General features: G+C 41.8%; 1 protein-coding gene across 1 annotated transcript; it reads right to left on the minus strand.

Annotated features, from left to right (window-relative positions):
* Positions 1 to 1,652: 1,652 nt before the first annotated feature.
* Gm3476 (predicted gene 3476) lies at positions 1,653 to 9,869 on the minus strand. Its single transcript, XM_011244837.2, has 5 exons — positions 9,655 to 9,869; positions 8,775 to 8,937; positions 7,687 to 7,818; positions 6,829 to 7,012; positions 1,653 to 1,734 (listed from the first exon to the last, which is right to left on the minus strand). The coding sequence occupies exons 1-5, from the start codon at positions 9,782 to 9,784 to the stop codon at positions 1,729 to 1,731; spliced, it is 615 nt and encodes a 204-aa protein (XP_011243139.1). The 5' UTR covers positions 9,785 to 9,869; the 3' UTR covers positions 1,653 to 1,728.
* Positions 9,870 to 11,120: the final 1,251 nt, after the last annotated feature.

Below are 11,120 nucleotides of genomic sequence, written 5' to 3' on the forward strand. Positions count from 1 at the left end.
TGGACTTGTACTTTTCACACCTTTCCTGAGTCTTGGGATATCAGTAATGTTCCATCAAGTCTGATTAAAGAACTTCTCTTTAGTACATGAGGTTACTGTTGTGTCCGGCCAGCAGATCACAACATGGGTTCTAGCCTGGAAAGGCATTTTGGAAACCTGGAAGAGAAGAGGGGCTAGGTGGCGAGATAAAGAAATGTAGCTAAGACAGTCATTCTGATCAAAGCTCAATTTTACTGTTCCACACGCAACTATAAAGCAGGGAAAGGGGGCCCCTATTCCCGCCAATTAATCTTGGGTTCCAATAGCAGAGTGACAATGTGCAGGGCTACGAACAGCAAAGCAGCAGGTTCCAGCAGTGCGCATGGCAGAATGATTGAGCGAGAAGCTCCACCCCGGACCAAGCAGGTTTCAGGCTGGGGGAGGGGAGACTACAGGTTACAAAGTGGTATGTCAGGTATGTTGTCTGTGTTCAAAGACAGATAAAAGATGCATAGACCAGAAAAGGTCAAAGGGATTCATAATGTACTTAGGTTACAGTGTCAGCGCCTGTTTGGTGTGCCTGTATACCTGTGTGTGGATGCATGTGTACAAATTTGTGTTCAAATTTGTGCTGAGGCAGGAGGACACCTCATATCCATCCAGAGACTTCACCTGGGGATATATCCCATAAACAACCACAAAAACCAGACACTACAACGGATGCCAACAAGAGATTGCTGACAGGAGCCTGATATATCTGTCTACTGAGAGGCTCTGCCACTGCCTGACCAATACAGCAGTAGATGTTCACAGCCATCTATTGGTCAAAGCACAGGGTCCCCAGTGAAGGAGCTAGAGAAAGGAACTATGGAGCTGAAGGGTTTGCAGCCCCATAGAAGGAACAACAATATGAACTAACCAGTACCTCCAGAGATCCCTGGGACTAAACCACCAGCCAAAGAAAACACATGGTGAAACTCATGGATCTAGCTAAATATGTAGTAGAGGAAGGCCTGGTTGGTCATCACTGGGAGGAGATCCTTGGTCCTGTGAAGGTTCTGTGCCCCAGTAAAGGGGAATGCCAGGGCCAGGAAGAGGGAGTGGGTAGGTTGGGAAGCAGGGGTTGGGGGTAGGAAAAAGGGGATCTTCAGAGAGTAAACAAGGAAAGGGTTTAACATTTGAAATGTATGTAAAGAAAATATCAAATAAAAAAGCATTTGTTAGGATTTTATAGGATGATACCTAATTGCAGTCTTCATCGTTTTTGAATGATGTCTTTTGGTAGACACAGGTGAATCATAAAGTAATAAAATGAATGTTGAAGGACCCGTAGAGAAACCTGTCCCCAAACAGATTGTGGAATTTATTATCTCTACTTGCAGTTACCAGTGATTTTATATTTGAAGGAAAGCTGAAGCATACACTGCTGTGTTTTCTGACAGCTTTTTATTCCCTTAGACTATGCTTTTAATTAATGAGAATTATTACAGAAATACTGATGTATTTGCCTTTAATGTGTTCAACATCATCATCCACAGAATTTTCACAGTAGCTAAATATTTGACAACAAGGATGCAGCATGGGTAAGTTTTCCAACATTAAGTTCCTATCCAGAGAGTTGGACACACTCTCCACAATGAATTTATGATGGACTTTGTAGTTCAGTCTGGCTCAGAAGAAATTATGGAGCCCAGGTCCCATGAAGAATGCAGAGATCCATCTGGGTCTGATATCTGTGGGATTTCATGATCACACCTGAAATAACAAGGTTTTTAAGAGTGAAGAGTTGGAGATCACTGTGTTAGTCATAAGAATAAATGCAATGTACTCAATTGTAACTAAAAGCTGACAGTCAATATGTACTGTATATAGCCTTATCAAAATATCAAATTAATTACAAGAACAAATAAACAACCAATTAATAACAAAACTTCGAATGAAAACAAGAAAAACCAAATAACTAAACTAATCAAAACTCAAACCAAAATCAAACCAAAAAATTGTGCAAAGCAAAATTCTTAATCTGCTTATTTTGTAGCACAGACTTATAGCCTGTGGCTGTCCTTGGCAACTAAGTAGAAAAGCAGTTCCTGCAGGTAAAAATCTTTGCAGGAGAAATTTAAGCAACACTCTCCTTTTGGAGTGTGGGTCTGAAGGATATGGCCTCCCAAGTCAAAGCAGAACACAGGTTGTAGACTTGGACCCAAGGTTTTACAATTTTGTTGACTGATCTCCATGTAATTAGTCATGATGACCCATCAGGAAAAGATAAATTTGCACTCAGATTCTTCCTGGATGCCCAGCAGCTCTTAATGTGTCTCAGCATTTCTCTTAATCCCTTTAAATGTGCACTCTTCCTGGGCCAGAGGCTAGATGAAATTACGGCCTGTTCATACCAAAAAAAACCAAATTAAAGGAGGAGCATACAGCCCATAACAGCCATGGTTATTAGGGATGAGAGGCAACAGTGGTGTATTTCCTGTGCACACTCAGTGCTCCTCCTCCAGCACTTCTCTTTGAGGGAGATCATGTCGTGGTCTGTGCCATGTTCTGCTTTCTGCTGGACTATTTCAGACTTAGGGAAGGAAGAAACTAAGGCCTGGTAAGCATTTGTCATTTGAGCTGTCCCTCCCAGCTCTATTCAGCTGGACAAACCAACATGACCTATGAGCTGAGATCATACCGTGCATCCCAAGTGTCATAGAACACCTGAGCTTGGAATTGTTTCTCACCTTTTAAAAACTGCTAGAATCAGAACTGTCAATGACACATTATACTGGAGTTTTAAAAAAACACCACATTTCCCCAGTTGTGCGGGTATATTATATTGAGTAATAACAATTGAACAATGTCTGAATATGAGTCCAAGACAGATGTGTGCAACCTAGAAAACCATGTGGATGCATTATGATATGCGAGCATGCCCTGAACTGAAGTGAAGGCTATGATTATTTCTCCAGTGCAGGAACCTCACAGGGTTCCTCTTGTCAATCCCTCTATCTGCAAATAACCAGAGACACCATACAACACAAAACCCCATGGGTACTTCATAGGTCCTAGAATCTGTAAGAGTTTGCTAAATAAGAATATTCCCAAGGCCGAGCAATGAACCTTAAAAGTGATGGTCATGAAAAAAACAGAACACCCCTGTACATCTATGACTATTTTAGGGCACACTCTCAAACACACCTATTTGTGTTTATGCAATACAAGCATATTGTATTGCAGTGCCCCGTTTTGTTTCCCGGTTAATACAAATATAAAAAGCTCCCAGGAAACTTTAGAGGCATAAAAAACCAAATCTTGAATGGAAAAGGTACTTAGTGGGCATAGTATATAGGCAGCGCAGTCAGTGATATGCTTTCCACTCATAAACCAGTCTGGGAATCAGGGTTCTTGTCCTATTATCCAATCTGGCTCAGCAAGTTCCCAAGGCTGTGTAGAATAGGTTTGTTTCCCAGCCTAGGGTCACATGTTAGTGGTGGACCAGCCTCTTGTTCTTGCTCACTGTTTCAGACTTGTCCCAAAGTAAACAATTTCTTTCAATAGGATCTCCATTTTCCATCACCTAACTGACTTGGTGTCCAAAGGTATGAGCCCAGAGTAATAGGAACTGTCTATAACAGGATCCGAAGGAACCATTTTCTCCCCAGAATGTGATTGTGTCAGGGCTATTTTGAGTAAGAAAAAGCTGACTAGTTGAAGGACAAAAGCTTGCATGGATTATCTCACACTGAGTTCATGGAAGGGCTGCACCACACAGTATCGTTTCATTCTTCAGCAAATGGACATCAGGATAACTTCTCCTTCAGGGCTGCTCTGAGGACCACTACAACCCTGAATACCCTAGACTCTGTGGATACCTCCTACTTGTTCTGGAAGAACTGGGTCAATGAGGACTTCTTTTCTACTTTCAGAACATGGCTTCTAACAGACATAACCAATTTTATACTACCAGAACCGTCTGAAGGTCCTCATTTCTCCCAACCCCAACTGAGGCTGATTTTAACTCTGAGAAAATGATGTTGAAGAACAGTCCCGCTGAATGCTACAAAGATAAGATAGTGTGAGTACTTTAGATTATCAAGACCCTCAATGGGCTCATGTAACAGACCTGGTTTGCTCCACAGCTATGGGAATTCTGCTGGATCTAAGTTCAGCTCCAAGCAACTCAATCTCTCAATGAGTAAAATCCAAGACAAACTACAAGGCAAAGCTTTACTGAGCAGAGGTAGCAGGAAATGTAATGGTGGCAGGCAATGAGGAAAACAACCTGGAATGCTTAGAAGACACAGTGAGCCACCTGACCTTCCAGTGGTCCTTCACAATTCACCAAGAGCAGAAAAGGGTCATAAACACAAGGACTTTATACAGCAATGTCCTCCTTACCTCCATATACCATATCCCTTACATTTGCTCTAAAGATTTCAATGAGAATCAATAGTTTTGTCTCTAGTCAGTTAAAAATCTGACCCTACAAGAATTCTTGTGTCCTTTTATTCTTGGGTGTTAGGTGAGCATGCAGAATAATTGGACTGCTGTATTTGATATTTCATAGGTGCAAACTAAAACCTCAGAGTGTATTTCTCATTAAATTTGACCTCTAGAGACACACACAGCTGCATTTATGCACAATCACTCACACACACACACACACACACACACACACACACACACACACACATTTGTATATACAAGCACCCATATCACAAACACAAAATTACCTGGTATTACACTAATACACAACTTTAGTATAAACAAGCTCAGCCAAACGTGGTCCAAACACACACAGACAAACACACACACCACACAATAGGAACAAAAACATACACACCACACAATACACACATAGAGATACACAAACACAAATCAATGAAAATATTACTGTCGCCCAGCACATTTCCTGTTGCATGAGCAGCTACTGGGACCTCTGATGTGTATGAGTATAAGGTTCTTAGACTCAGGCAGTCTTTGTGGCCCTCATCTGTAATTAACTCCTCTTCAAAAATTTTTTTATGCAGATGCTTTCTGATACTACCAGGAAGTTACAAGCTCTGCACAGATAACCTGGACAACACAATACCAAATTCCCAAGAAAGAGATTCCTAAGAAAAGCCTCCAGCAAGCCCCATGTTGACTCTCTCAGTAGCCTTCCCTACAACTACACTGGTTCCTTGGTAGCATCAGAGGAAGACAGTGACTTTTGGTCACTACCCAGGAACTTTTCAACCTATTACAGTTCATGTGATATTAAATCTTCCTCAATATCAGTAGGAAGAAAGCTGGTGAAATAACGTGCTGTGACATTTATGAAATGCAGCACTGTGCCAACAATGAAGAGGAATCTATCCTGAAACAAAGCCATGCCCACAATATAGTTAGCAAAAGCCATGTTAGCAGAGGGATGCACGGTAGGATTCTATGCATGTTCATGGTGGAGCCAATAAGACAAACCCAAATCTCCCAGGGAGATAAATCTATGCAGGGAAAGTGAAGCAATCTAACACTTATTTTTAAAATAGCTGTGTTGTTTATCAATTTGTTGAAATAAATGAGAGAGGGGGTGCTACCTGATAGTGAACAGGAGATACAAAGACTACTGGACAGAACAAAACAGGAAATGTCACTTTTATTGAGAGACCAATGCTCAAAGAAGTAATATAGAGAATAACTTCACAACTCAGATGTCACTGAATGGCCTCCCAACATACTGAGAGAGACACAGGTCACGAAAACAATGCATACACAAAAAGAAACACACAGACACACTGTCACAGACAAAGACACACACAGAAGCACACACAGACTGATTCACATAAAATCATAACTGAGCACAAAACAATGAGGTATCTGTTATGGTTCAGGACCAAGATAATTCAGACTATGCAGAGGAGATGTTTCAAGGGAGACCCAATGACTCTGTGATTACTTTAGAGGGATAAAAAGCCATAGAGAAGCCAGGTCATAGTGGCAAACTACTTTAATCCCAGCACTTGGGAAGCAGAGGCAGGCAGATTTCTGAATTCAAGGACAGCCTGGTCTACAGAGTGAGTTCCAGGACAGCAGGTGCTGCACAGAGAATCCCTGTCACAGGGGACAGAAAAAAAAAAAACATCTAACAAAAATCACTAGAGAACACTCTTCTTGGTCAGAATTGGGGGCATATATTAAGAAATTTTTTCATGAAGCCTCAGAAATCACACACCAAACCTGAGCCTGTGAGAAGCCTCTCTGTCATCTCTGGTCATCCAGACAACTCCAGACTCTCAGACCAGGAATGACCACTCCAACAGCACTCAAAGAAAATGGGACTGACAATATACTACTCAGGACCTCTCAGTGTGAACCAAGATATATGAAGCCTGCAGAGACCATTTTGAGATAGAGGGGAAAGGGGGGAATAGAGAAGCCACCAAAAGACAGCAATGAAATCCACTTATTTGTCAATTACACAAGGCTGTCATCCCTGCAAACTATTTCCTACCTAGAATCTCACAATATCCCTGTAAAGCAAATGAGCTACAGGCCTTTACTTCTTCCTTCAAAGCTCTTGCTATTCTCAACAAGGGCTCCAACACAGCATCCTTCAAACTTAAGGCATGTAGTGTTGTGATGTGTAATCAACCTATCTCCCTTAGTGATTCTAGCAGAGCAGGAATATTTGCATACCAAACATGCAGTTTTTTGAACCAGGCTACCTCCACAGAGAGCCCTGTAGATGATCACATAAACAAACACTTGGAGGAAACATAGGTGAGTGCCTGGAGAAGTTGGTGGACTGTTGCATTGGATTGTCTATGTTTATGGTTAGACATGAGGGCAAACTGCCTCTGATACACATTATCCTACCTGCTGCTCCTTGGCACTTGAGGCACAGATGTTCTTGCTGGCCTCCTCACAGAACCTCTTTTCTTCCCCACGGGACACTTGCGTTCCAGCCTGCTCCACCAGCACCTTTCTGTTCTCATTCAGTAATATCCTCACTTTTTCCTTTAGTTGAGTGCACTCACGGAGGCGGTGTTTCTGCTTGATGCTGATCCACAAAGAAAAATTGGTGATTCCCATCCAGATTCCATTGGCTTTCCACTACTACAAGTCCCATGGTCCTACAGGGCCCTGAACACCAGACAGTCCCAGAAGAGTCTACAGTATACATAGCAGCACCAAACAGAGGCAGGTCAAATCAAGATACCAGCCATATTCCACAGGACTCAACAAACTTCTGAAAGCCCTGACACCAAGAGTGCAGCCTATACATCACAGAAGAGGAAATGTTCTTCATGGTTGATTATAGGTCTGTGGTACCATAAAACCTTCAGCAGGGAGAGGGCTTATCTCCTCTGAGAGAGGTCAGCTGACCCAACAAGTGTACACTCTTTCCATTTTTGTCGGGAATCCTAGATCTTTTAATCTGTGGTCAGAACCCTAGAGGTTCAGGGTTCCTGGATATTCCCAGCATGGTGGAAAAGTTTTCTATGTAGAGGACCTTGAATTTGGAAGAATAAAGATTGGAGGGTCTTGGACACTCTTCACACTTAGGACAACTGAGTCCAAGAGGTACAAATCCAAGACCCTTGCCTCAGGCAGGGTTCCTAAATAAAAAAAAAGATAACATAGAACCAGAGCCCTTGCGTTTTTTCAAAGTCCTAAAAGGACAGAAGCATTCCCTGCCTAGTTATGGGGGTCTCAGTGGTGTCACTGACTCACCTGTAGGAATAGTTATCTTTTAACAGTTCCTCAGAGAACTTCATGGAAGCAATTATGGACTGGGTCATTTTATCCATATCCAACATTATCTTCTCATGTTGTGATTTAATGATGTTGAATTCAGTGTTCATCCTGTGTTAAGGCATGGCCCAAGAAGCAAATAATGTGCTGAATTGAGGATTCAATAATGATGTGCAAACAGGCTGTATCATGGACTACCCAAACCAATTGCATGCCAAATCCTAGTTCCTTAAAACTGGGTCCCCTTGGTGCTAATTAAACTTACTATCCTGGGCAGAGATCAGCAGAGCCAGGGGACCAAATGGAGCTAGCTGATCTTCAAGAGCTTCCTGGGCAAGCATGTAGGAATAGACTACTTCTATGACAATTTTCCAATACACTGTGCCACAGGCATGGGTCCAATAGGTATCTGTAATGACTTTCCTCTTATTTTTAAGGCAGGGATTCTCATTCCTTGGTTCCTGTTGTTATGTGAATTCCCAGAGGACACAACTAGTATTTACAGGAGAAAGGCTTTATCACACCTCCTCCCCCAGGAGATTCCCATGTGACACCAAGGAAACACCAGGAAGAAACTTCCCTGGTGATCACTTTGGACCTCTATGGACTCACACTAACAGGAAATGCAAACTGTGCATCACACAAATCCTCAGACCCCATCAAAGGTCCCAGAGTCTCAGTCCTGAACAAAACACACACAGCTAAGTTCACACACATAGACACAATTAGAATGCCAAATAAATCCAGGGAGGTTCCATCTCTCAGAATATAATGAACAATATCAGAGTAAACGTGTGATAGCCTGCAGGCATTGCATACACACAGAGAGACAGTAAGTATGAGCAGGTCCTTCCAGCTGTTGACAGCAACAATCAGATTGCAAGCACCCCAAGGTCAAGTACATAAGAAGATGATAATAAACACAGAGCACTTTGTTTATCCAACAATTAAACACCTGTCAGGGCTACTTAATTGAATGATGGGAGATGACACACTCCATTCATGGAAGGAAATTGGGTTAACAGATGGCACAATACAGGCAACAGGGTACTGGGAATAATTCCTACCTGTAGTTCAAATCCTCATACATGTAAACGTTCAGGATTCCACACATTTCCTCCATGTCATTGCTGATCTTCCTCATATGCAATTTCAGTTCTCTAACTTTATTTATATTTAATATCTGATTAGTGATGTTGTAATTTTGGGTTGAAGTATTTCTAGCAGACCCTGCAGATAGATAAACACAAATGAGTTTGCGTACTTGATGGCCCAGGGGAGGGGAGACCATTCAGAGTCCCAAGAAGAAGACTGAGGGAGAGAAAAGGTAAAGACAGGGTGAATCCCTAAAAGAGCAGAAAAGCTATCTTCCAGCTGGTTTGCTAAGCTATGTCCTCTTCCTAACCACCAATGTCAGACATATGCCACACTCCCTGTTACAGGACCCCTTGCCCTGAAATCTATAAGCTGCCTCAGACATAAAGATATGAGGAACATTGTCAGGTCATATCAGATGTGTTGCAGGGAAATCCTGAATTTCATAGTGCTTAGCACTATCAAGCACTAATTAATCGTGTGTCTTCAAATCCAAAGTGTCTGAGTCCTCACCACATGACATGACCAGGGGAGCATCCTTCTCTGTTCTTTTCATCAGAGACTCAAGTTACCTACAGTAATCTGGAAGATGAAGTGTTTCAACTCCCTTCCATGAAAGGACACACTGTTATTCTCATAGTGCCCACTCCTGGCATTCTTTGCCACTCAAAATGAAATTAAATAGCTCCCAGAAAAGTAGTTGCAGGTTTGTCAATTACTGGCTCTGTCAAACTAATCATCAGAAATTCTTGACTCTTTGACATTGGCAAAGTCCAAGGCTTCAGCTTGTAAGACCTACTCCTGGACGGCCCAACTCTACCAGGAAGATCTTCAACTCTGCCCAGGACTCACTGTGCCTTCTCCAGAATGATTTCCTTCTTCCTTTTTCATGAGAAAGGATTCCCTCTTCCTTCTCCATTGGTCTGGTCTCTCCTTCATCGCCATTCTCTTTCTGACATAGCCTGAGCAGCCAGGAGAACATTCCTGCTGGTAATCCCAGAGCAAACAGAAGGGATGAACCACAGGCAGTTGCTGTCACCACAACACAGGTGACAACACAGAAGATTCTAGTTCTATCCTAGATACAAGAGATTCTCCAAGGAAGGCATTACTGATGATGTCACTAGCAACTGCCATGACCTACCTGCTAACTAGTTCTCCCCAACTTGGTCCTTTTCTGGGGTGCCTCTCCTGGAGCCTCTCATGGACCAGTGGGATCCTCTTTGGAAACCTCTCCTTCCAAAGCTGGAGAATTCTAACTGCTTCATTAGATGTCATGTGCTTCTGAGGGGGAACGTTGGTTAGGACTCTGACATGCTTAAGAGATTTTGTTAGCCCCAAATCTCTAGGGACTGTGGATGTAGTAGATTTTTCTCAACAATAAATATGCCACCTGAGTCAATTCATATGACATATACTCCAATTTCCCAGGGATTTCCTGTATCACAGAGGCAAATATCTTTCTCCTGTACGTTTAATTGTATAAAACCTGGATGATATTTTCTAACGGTGCATTCCTTGATAGTGGTCATTCTTGTCATTCTTTCCATACATAAATACATACATATATATATATATATATATATATATATATATATATATATATATATATCCATGTGTTTCACAAAATCTCTGGTTTACAATGCTATCTTTTATAAGGAAAACTCCCTATTCTTTCAAACATAGGGGATCAACTACAGAGCAAATATAAATGGTAAACTTGCTGTCCTATCTTCAAAACATTATCTTGCCCATGGTCCTGTTCTCAAATACAACCAGACAATTTAAGTGGGCATCAGAGAGCAAAGGTCATCCTGGACTGTACATTACTACATTGTAGCCTAATAGCCATGACTTCTGCAATATCTGTCTTCCTAAATTGCAAAGTTGAGCAATAAGGATGTTGCGGGTTGTACCATGATACTGTACTCACAGCAAATATAAGACTCAGGGGGATGGATGATTGCTTTAATGTTTTCTTGGATTCGGTTAGAGAGAATTTTATTGAGTATTTTTGCATCAATATTAGTAAGAGAAATTGGTCTGAAGTTCTCTATCTTTGTTGGATCTTTCTGTATCAGAGTAATTGTGGCTTCATAAAATGAGTTGGGTAGACTACCTTCTACTTCTATTTTGTGAAATAGTTTGTGCAGAACTGGAATTAGATCTTCTTTGAAGGTCTGATAGAACTCTGCACTAAACCCGTCTGGTCCTGGGCTTTTTTTGGCTGGGAGACTATTAATAACTGCTTCTATTTCTTTAGGGGATATGTAACTGTTTAGATCGTTAACTTGATCCTGATTTAACTTTAGTACCTG

Source organism: Mus musculus, chromosome 14 (assembly GCF_000001635.26).
Source record: "Mus musculus strain C57BL/6J chromosome 14, GRCm38.p6 C57BL/6J".
Lineage (NCBI taxonomy): Eukaryota > Metazoa > Chordata > Mammalia > Rodentia > Muridae > Mus > Mus musculus.